General features: G+C 34.0%; 1 protein-coding gene across 1 annotated transcript; it reads left to right on the top strand.

The window, feature by feature from the left end:
* Positions 1-4,039: 4,039 nt before the first annotated feature.
* LOC108468440 (uncharacterized) lies at positions 4,040-6,243 on the top strand. Its single transcript, XM_017769325.1, has 2 exons — positions 4,040-4,671; positions 5,622-6,243. Exons 1-2 carry the CDS (start codon positions 4,040-4,042, stop codon positions 6,241-6,243), a joined length of 1,254 nt encoding a protein of 417 aa, XP_017624814.1.
* The last annotated feature ends 4,373 nt before the right edge of the window (positions 6,244-10,616 follow it).

Here is a 10,616-nt window from a genome sequence, read left to right as displayed (position 1 = left end):
TTGTGTACCAAAGAATGATGAACTGATTCAAAAGATCCTACAGAAAGCACATAGTGGTTATTTCTCGATTCATCCAGGTAGTACGAAAATGTATAATGACTTGAAGAAAATGTATTGGTGGAATGGAATGAAAAGAGATATATCAGATTTTGTGTCCAAATGCTTAATTTGTCAACAGGTGAAAGCTGAACACCAAGTGCCTTCGGGATTTCTTCAGCCTATAATGGTTTCTAAATGGAAATGGGATCGGATTACTATGGATTTTGTTTCAGGATTGCCATTGACTCCAGGAAAGAAAGATGCCATCTGGGTAATAGTTGACAGATTAACTAAGTCGGCTCATTTTATCCCGGTACGTACGGATTATTCTCTTAACAAGTTGGCTGAACTGTATATTAGAGAAATTGTTAGATTACACGGAATACCATTGTCGATTATTTCAGATAGAGATCCAAGGTTTACCTCGCGGTTTTGGCAAAAGTTACAAGACGCGTTAGGTACAAAGTTAAATTTTAGTACTGCTTTTCATCCACAAACTGATGGACAATCAGAGAGAGTAATTCAGATTCTTGAAGACATGCTCAGATGTTGTGTATTGGAATTTCAAGGAAGTTGGGAAAGATATTTGCCGTTGGTAGAATTTGCTTACAACAATAGTTATCAGACGAGCTTGAAAATGGCACCTTATGAAGCATTGTATGGTCGTAAGTGTCGAACGCCTTTGTATTGGACTGAACTCAAGGAAAATCAGATATATGGAGTTGATCTAATAAAAGAAATCAAGAAAAGTGAAGATAATTCGAGATTGTTTGAAAGTCGTTTGAGATAGATGTAAATCTTATGCAGACCTAAAGCGAAAGGACATTGAATTTCAAGTTGGTGATAAAGTATTTTTAAAGGTGACTCCGTGGAAGGAAGTTCTTAGATTTGGACGGAAGGGCAAATTAAGTCCGCGTTTTGTTGGGCCGTATGAAGTAATTGAAAAAGTTAGACCGGTAGCATATCGGCTAGCATTACCACGAATTAGAGAAGATTCATGATGTGTTCCACATATCTATGTTACGTCGGTATCGTTCGGATCCTTCACATGTAGTTTCACCGATGAAATTGAACTACAACCAGATATGACCTACGAAGAAGAACCGATTAAGATTTTAGCTCGAGAGGTCAAACAACTAAGGAATAAAATGTTGCACTTGTGAAGGTGTTGTGGCAAAGGCATGGAGTAGAAGAAGCTACATGGGAATCAAGAAACTATGAGAAATCAATACCCACTTGCATTTACGGTAAGATTTTCGAGGACGAAGATCCTTAAAGGGGGAGAGTTGTAATATCCCTAATTAGGGCCTAATCGAATAGTGGTTTCGTGACCATAAATCCGAGATAGAAATAATTATTTTATAATTATTTTGAGGTTTATGATATGATTGCATGATTGTGTGAAAATTTCGTGATGAAATTCTATGCCTAAAGTGCTTAAATTGAAAGTAGGGACTAAATCGAATAAGTTGCAAAACTTGCATTCTAGAAGTTTTAGTATGAAATTGTTTTGGAATATTAATGAGGAGGTCTTAAATAGCAATTTGACCAATTTTAAGTTCATGGACAAAATTAGGACATGGAAGGAATTTTTGAAAAGTTTAGTAGTAAGGGTATTTTGGTCATTTAGTTATTAAAATGAATTAAAAACAAAATTAAAAGCCAATTTTTGTCCATCTTCTTCATTAGGCCGAAATTTCAAGGGTTCTCCATAGCTAGGGTTTGTTTCAAGCTTCCAAGCTCCATAATCAAGAAAGACGTGGAATCGACCTCAATCGAGGAAAAGAAAAGATTGTGGACTAGATTGCAAAATCCTTGTATTTTGGTACCAAGGTAAGTTCATGTGTAAATAAAGTAGCATAATTGTTATTTTTAAGTTATTGATGTTAATTATATGCTATGCTGAATTTAATTATGAAATGTATGCTTTGTGGTTAATTTCAAATAATATGTAAATTATGCGAGCTACTTGTTAAATATAATTGTTACCGAGTATTGATTTCGGCATTCTACGGAAGACGGCAAGGATAAGTGTTCAAGGAAAAAGCCCGTTTGAACCTTAGGAATAGATTAGGATACAAGTGACATGTCACTAGGATGGTTGAGCATCCGAACTCGTTGAGTTGAGTCCGAGTTCACTTATGGATGCGAATGTCCGAACTCGTTGAGTTGAGTCCGAGTTCGTGAGATGTAACTAGGCATCCGAGCTCGTTGAGTTGAGTCCGAGTTCACTTATGGGCGGGTTACATGATTGCTTGATTTCATATATGGCACTTACATGCAAGTTATCCATGTATCCGAATTATATTCCGATGTGTTCAACGGGTAAAGCTCTACTCAAATGGAGGAATATTTGAGATGTAAAGAGACGTATTGGTAAGTGATGTGAAATGGATATTTTGAACAGGTATGTATTTAACCCTCGGGTTGAGTATTGATACAACCATGATAAGGTAATAAGATGATGAAAAATGATTAGAAATGTGACATGTGTTTTAGTGATGCATGCTAATGTTGATTGGTATGATGCTTGTTATGTTACTTATTATTTGCATATGAACTTACTAAGCATTTATGCTTACTCCTCCTTCTTACTCATTGTAGTTTTGGCCAAGCCAGCTCGAGAGTCGGAAAGGTCAAGGCTCACCACACTATCCTAAGACTTTTGATAAAGGCTTGTAAATTTAAGTATGGCATGTATAGCAATATATCTATTTTGTGTAAATGATCTTATGGTATGGTAATGGAATGGTTGAGGAAATGTTTGATAATGATAAATTATGAAAATGGTTAGTTTAGATTATGTTTGATGATAAGGAAAATTAATAAGATACTTAGTGTATAAAAACTCATCAAAAGGGATGAAATTTGCCATAAACAGGATACTGCAGCAACACTGATGCAAGTTTGAAAATTTACTAAAAATCATAGAAATTGAATTTGGTGATGGAATACATATCAAATTGAATCTTATTATGTCTAGTTTCACATGAAACAAATGAAACAAGAAAAGGAATTATATGTTAGAAGATATTAGAATTTTAGTGAAACAGGGTCATAGCAGTTTCTGAATCCCCTGTTCCAACTTTAGAAATTCACCATAAATTGTAAAGATATAATTAGGTAGTGTATTTTATATTCTCTGAATCCTTATTGAGTCTAGTTTCAGGAGAAATAAACCTCATATTCATATGAAGTTTGTACAGAGAGAAATATGGTTCGTAGTAAACAGAGGTCAGACCAGTCAAGTCCTGAAACAGGGGTAACTTTAACTAATAAACTGTACTAAATGGCCCAACCAAAAATTCTAGAAAAAAATTAGTAGATAGGTATATGAGTCTAGATTCAGGGAAAATTTACGGATCTTGATTTCGAGTTTCGTAACTTGAGATATGATTTTTCTTGCGACTGTGATGCAAGTAGCTTAAAAGCTGCGAATGTAGAAATAAATAATCCAAAGTTCTAAATATGTTAAATTAAGCTTAGTAACACCTCATACTCGACTCCGACGATGGTCTCGGGCGTGGGGGCATTACACCGATGTTGATGAGTTTCCGAACGATATCGATGATGAAGGCCCAGAGGAGGTTGAAGATGTTCACGGCACTTCATTCTATAACCCGAGTCATGGTATTATTTTACGAAATGAACCTGGGAGCAACATGTTGAACGTAGATCCAGATGCAACGCATGCATCCAAGTTCCCTGAGTACGCTGATATAGTACCTGCTCATAGATTGGCGTCAAATTCATAATTCGACGAGTTGTTCGTTGGCAACAGTTCGAGAACAAGGCGGATTGTGTATTTGCCATCAAACAATACAGCATGAAGTTGTCGATTGATTACAAGGTTGCCAAATCTACACCGACATTATACGTTGGGGAATGTTGGAGAGCCGACGATGGGTATGGTTGGTGAGTTCGTGCTGCATTTATACAGAGGACTCAACAGTGGCAAATACGAAAATTAGAAGGGCGTCATACATGTACCGTCGCACGCATGTCTCACGACCACCGAAAATTGGATGCCAAAAGTATTTGCAACTGCATCATGCCACTGGTGAAAGATAGCCCAATCATTCCTTTGTCGACATTGATTGCAAACATGCAATCTCGATTTCAGTACAGAGTGTCATACAGGAAAGCGTGGTGGGCGAAACAAATGGCCATGCAACAATTGTACGGCGACTGGGAGGAGTCATACAATGAACTTCAGAGTTGGATTTCAGCAATGGTAGAGTATGTCCCAGGAACTGTCGTGGACTTGCAAACATTACCTTATAGAGGCCCTAATGGAGAATTGGAACTTGGAAAAAGAGTGTTTCGTCGACTGTTCTGGACTTTCGATCCATTTGTTAGGGCCTTCTCCCACTGGAAACCGGTAGTGCAAGTTGATGGAACATGGCTTTATGGAAAATACACGCAGATACTTCTGATTGCGGTTGCACAAGACGGTAATGGAAATGTACTACCAATTGCTTTTGCCATCGTAGAATCGGAGAACTCTGAATCATGGGCATATTTCATTCGAAACTTACGGAGACATGTTGTCAGGCAAGACAACATTTGCATTATATCTGACAGATCGAAGGGTCTTATTGCTGCAATTCGACAATCGGAGGTTCCGTGGAGGTCTGTCTATTGTATTCGTCACATCGCTGTGAACATCCATAATGAGTATAAGAACAAAGACTGGCGCAAACGAATTGTCAACATGGGTAAAAATATCGTATTTAAATTCGTATTTGTAATTATTTCTAGTCCATTTCCTAATTTTAACGCATTTTATCGGAATATATACATAGGTAGATATGATCATGGTAGGGCGGCCGAGCCCATACAAATTTTAGGCACATTTACTAGGCCAGCCCTAACTTGCCCAAAATATGGACCTAAAATTTTGCCCAAGCCCGATTCAAATAAAATTACTAAGCTCGAGGCCAGCCTGGCCGGCCCATATTAAATTTTTTATTTCATTAAATAAAAATTTTAAAATATAATAAATCAAATATATTTAAAACATAAAAACAAATATTAAAACAAATAAAAATAATACTAAAACAATTCTTAAAACAATACACAAATTAATAATATAATAAAAATGGTTATATTAAAATTTAAAATAAAATAAAATATATATATTAATATATAATTAATTTGGTAAAATGGGCCCGGCCAAAAACTCTTACCCGAGGCCTAGCTCGTTTTCTAAACAGGCCTCGTTTTTTTGCCCAAACCTATTTTTCGGGCCTATATTTTTACCCAAACCCTCCTATTTTTCGGGCGGGCCTTCGGGCCTGGCCGAGCCGCCCAGCCCATGATTAGCTCTATACATAGGGTACAAGCTGGAACCACACCGATTTAGACATAAGTTGGTGAGGTTAGAGACTGATATGGCGGGCTGCAAACCTTCTTTTACACTGTGGTTGAGTAGTATGGAGACGTGGCAATGGGCTCAATGTTTTGACGAGAGGTACCGTTATGGCCATATGACAACTAACCTTGTTAAGGCCGTTTAACTCCGTCTTAAGGCGTACGTGTCACTTGCCAATTTCAGCTGTTTTTTCAACCATATTTTACAGGTTAGCAACCTTAATGCCAAAAATGGGGTTGAAACAAGCAAAACAGTTAGAGGCAGGACACGTGTACGTCGAAAAAATCAGAGATGCCATGAAAGATAAAACTCAAAGGGCTAGGTTGATGAATGTAGAACTATATTCTCGAAATTTGGAAACTTTTCGAGTGACAGAGTATATCAGTCGTCGGTCAGGGATCCCGCCACGGTCCTATGGAGTTGATCTCCGAAACAGGCGGTGTGAGTGCGGGATGTTCCAAGCACTATGGTACCCGTGTGCGCATGTGGTTGCAGCTTGTGCTACCTATAGTTTGAATGTCAAACAATATATCAATGATGTATACACACTTGAACGTACGTTGCATATTTGGGGTAACGAGTTCCCTGTATTAAGGGATATATCGACATGGGAAGTGCAATCGCCTGCATTCGAGATGTTGCCTGATCAGTCACTACGTAGGAGAGTCAAAGGTAGACCGACAATAACGAGGATTCGAAACGACATGGATGTAAAAGAACAAGTCGATCCAAAGCTTTGCACCATATGTAGAACAGTTGGCCACAATCGGAGCAAATGTCCCCATGGAAACGTCTACACTGGCCAATCTTCACGGTCTGAAAGAAATTAAATGTTGTGGCGAGGTCATCTATATTATGATCTTTTAGAAATAAAGTTTGTATATTTAGTGTTAAAATTATATTTAAAATTAATAGTTACAACTTTTAATACTTTAAAAGATTTTATAATAAATTAAATAAAAAAACACTAATATATAAGTTGTGAAACCTTAAACCAATACAACAATCACATAATACTTGAAATTTACATAACTTAAAATTGGAAAGAACTAAGAGTGGTATCATCATTCGGGGTATAACGGTTTACGGGCCTTCGTTGACGGGGTAGACGTTGAGGTGTATTGTACACATCTGAAGGATTGGCAACTGGGTCGATCGTGGCCTGAGGCGGGGTGGAGTACATGTTATTGCCAAACATATCAACTAATGTCGGTGGTTGCTCTAGGTCAAATGGACTCGAACCGCCTATATCCAGGTGATATGAACTCAAACCACCCATGTCCGGGTGATATGAACTCGAACCACCCATGTCTGGATGATATGAACTCGAACCATCTATGTCCGGGTTATATGAACTGCTCTGGGACTCATCACAAAAAGTGTCAACCAATTGCTCCAATGTGTTTAAAACTTGGTCCTCCGAGTCGGGCTCCGTTATATGTTGATCCTCTACCTCCACCGTAGGTTGATTTCCATGTCTGTAGCCGTGACCTGGTACTATCATAAGTTGTCCACCATATAAATAAACTTGCCATCGATTCATGTACCACTGCATATATTCAGTTGAGGGACTGAAGTCAAACATGCAAGAGTGCATCTCAGGCCGCCTGTCGTACCGAGTATTCCATAGTGCTACATAACATTGATGTTCCACGCTCCAATCTAATGTATGTCTCCCCTGCATGGTCTTACCGTGGACATCAGCAAACTGTTGTGGCTCGACCAACACAAATTGTTTACACCCAAATTGTCACATAACTCGATCACCGTTGTACCATTCAACGGTTGAGAAGTTGAGCACCGGCGTGTTAATGCACCACATACGAGCTTCAGCGTGAACCCTTTGAGGAATAAGGGTTGCAATGTTTACTGCAGAATACGGCATCCACAAGAACTGCACAATATAACATAATGAGTCAGTTCACATCACATACTGTAAGTGGATAAGTTAAATAAACGTTACTTAAACTATATTAATATATACTAATTTCTCTCCAGCGTACGCCTCTATCATTTGACGGTAAATGATTAATGTCTGGCTCGCACCAATTCCCAGAGACGTCGCCCATCTGAAATCGAAACAAACACGTTGGTAGTTAAACTTTGAAAAATATTATCCACACTTATGAGTCGTTAAATGTTAAGTATAATTTTGTTTTTACCTATTTATAAGTGGCCACGAATATGGTTGGTGCCTAACAGCCGCTAGAAACGGTATCCTGTATAGAGCCCAAGACTGCAATAGACCCAGACAACCAGCCATATTACTAACCCCATGTTTTGTTGCACGATAGAGCTCATAGTATAATCGACCAACACTGCGGGTCCCAAATGTAATTACCAAGACGAGAAAAATCCTCCAATAGAGGCAAGTACTTTAAGTGGACTCTATTAGACGTGTTGTTCGGTAGAAGTACCCCCCCAATCAGCTGCATAATATAGGCTCGAGCAGCATACATCACCTCTTGCTCAGTGGCAGTGCTCGATAACTGCTTAAAATTTGCTCTCAACCATACTAATGTCAATCATGTGAAATTCTGTTCCCCATCACGAGGGGACCGTCCAAGCAGTCTGTGGCATACTACAGAAGTTTCCAACACTTTGCTTCAACCCGTGACCACAGCACCGTCAACTCGTAACCCAAGTTGCATAGCGACGTCTTCTAATGTGATAGTGCACTCCCCGCACAGCATAATGAAGGTGTGGGTCTCCATACACCACCGCTCAACCAAGGCGGATAGTAAGTTTGGCCTCAAGTTAAACCTCCGGATCAATGCGACGTCCCCAAATCCGGCCAACCGTAAGTATGGCATGATCCGCTCGTCTGGATCGTACTTGGGAAAATGACACCGCAACCTCAAAACCCGATAACCATCCTGTATGGTAAATTTTTTATAAAAATATGATAAATCAATTATCTATATAATTTAAACATAAAAAATATATTCAAGAGTAAAATTGAAAGGTTGAAAAATAAAAACATCACACTTATAATATACCAACGTAACCATTCTAAGTATTTTTTTATTTAAGTTAAATTAAATAAGTAATAATATATTAATAATAGAATGAAAATTTGTCATAAAATATTAATAATAACACGTAGAAATCAAATGCGATTATTATATCCTAACCATAGTTAAGCATTAAATTAATTAAAATAAATATATTAATAATAAAAGAATGAGAGAAATTACAGGAATATGAACTGGGGACTAGTAAAATTACAAGAAAAGAGAAATTAATTGAGCAGCAACTCAAACTCCACCAGTGTAAAAAATAAGTCCAAACCAGAAAGCAACCCAAGAGAAGATGATTGGTTCAAGCAAGTTTAATTTGACACCAATAGCTACAATACTTATATATTTCTAATTTTAAAATTTTATGATATCTTATTCAAATTTTAAAGTGAGTAATAGCGAAAAATTGTTTTCAAGGAATACTAATATTTTTTATATGATAAAATTTAAAAACATAAAGTATTTTTAAACAAATACTTATGTTTTCTAGTTATTTATAAATTAACTAGTAAATAATCAAATATATTCACTTTTATTATTATTGTTTTAATAATATATATATTAAAATTAAAAGAATTTTTTGTCATAAATCGAGCTCGTCAAGTAATAGTTTTATGTATTAATCCCTACACACCGTCTAATAAATTAAGTATGAAATTAGTAAAAATAAAGTAAAGTTTTAAGTAAGTCGATTTTAAGGGATAGTTATTTAAAAAAATGAAAATATCCTAATTTATTTTTATAATATATCTATTCTATTATAATTTGTGTGATTAAATTAGATGTTTGGAGGTGAGTGCTACTAACTTTTTTTTAAGTATACAAATACAATTACAAATAATGTATATCTAAATCAATTATAACAAAAATAAAGTATTACAAAGTATAATCAAATTAATAATCTAAAATGTTCAACAGAAGCTAAATAACAACTAATTAGAGATAAGTATTTTAAAGCAGTCAAAACATGTTCAACAGAGTAGCGATTAGCAAAAAAAAAAAAATTGAGAAACTAAACCGAATTTTTTTTAATTTATAATAAATTTTACTGTTTCGTCGATCATCTATGAAGTGCGGTCCGTATTTACTCCAGAAGACATCTTCAAATCTGTATAATATAAAAAATAAACATACAATACAATTATTTATTATATTACATTAACTATAAAATATAAAAACAAAAAATAAAATTTTAACAAACGTACCTTTTTTTCCCTCACTCCACTTCTTCATCTATACAAGGGGACCAAGCCCCACCCATATATATAACAAATTTCTTTTTAAAAATAAAACAATAAAAGAGTCAAAATAATAACAAAATATATTTAATATATATTTTTTAAATTTATATTTATATTTAAATTTATTGATAGTCATATCACTAACATGATGTGACAAGTTATAATAAATATATATATATATATATATATTTTAATTTAACTTTAAAATTTAAATACATATATCTAATGTTAAAAAAGAATTTAAAAATAATATTTAAAATTGTAAAAATATATTATAAAACATTTTAAATATACATTACAAAATTTTAAAATTAATAATAAAATAAATAAACAAAACAAAATAAGAAAAAAACATAAAATTTTAAAAAGTAAAAAAAAGGAAAAGACAAAATTTTAAAAAATATTTAAAATAATATGATTTCTTATATTATTAAAAATTATAATTTTTAAATGTATTTAAAATTGTATTTAAAATTTAAAAAATAATCTCAAAATACATATCTAAAATTTACAAATATGTATATTAATAAAAGATTTCAATTTTTAAAGTTAATAATAATAATTAAACATAAAAGAAAAAACAAAACAATAAAAATAGTAAAAAAGAAAAAATATATTTAATATTTATAAAATAATATTTAATATATTTTTTAAAATTTATATTTATATTTAAATTTATTAATAGTCACATCACTGATATGATGTGACTAGTTATAATAAATATATATAATTTAATTTAAACTTTAAACTTTAAATATATATACCTAATGATAAAAAAGAATTTAAAATAATATTTAAAATTGTATGTAAAATTAATAAAATATTAAACATACATTTCAAATATTATAAAACTAATAATTTCAAAACTAATTTGAAAAATACATTTTAAAATTTATAAAAATTAATTTCACAAATATATATAAAGTTAAAAATATTTTTAAA

This window comes from Gossypium arboreum, chromosome 8 (genome assembly GCF_025698485.1).
Source record: "Gossypium arboreum isolate Shixiya-1 chromosome 8, ASM2569848v2, whole genome shotgun sequence".
Taxonomy (NCBI): Eukaryota; Viridiplantae; Streptophyta; class Magnoliopsida; order Malvales; family Malvaceae; genus Gossypium; species Gossypium arboreum.
Note: the sequence above shows the minus strand (reverse complement) of the source record. Positions and strands in the feature narration are given on the sequence as shown.

Bases quoted from the DNA above. Each gene is read 5' to 3' on its own strand.
- LOC108468440 (XM_017769325.1), top strand. From the start codon at position 4,040: ATGTCTCACGACCACCGAAAATTGGATGCCAAAAGTATTTGCAACTGC. The intron at 4,672-5,621 runs GTCTGTCTATTG...CATATTTTACAG, and splicing joins CAATCGGAGGTTCCGTGGAG to GTTAGCAACCTTAATGCCAA.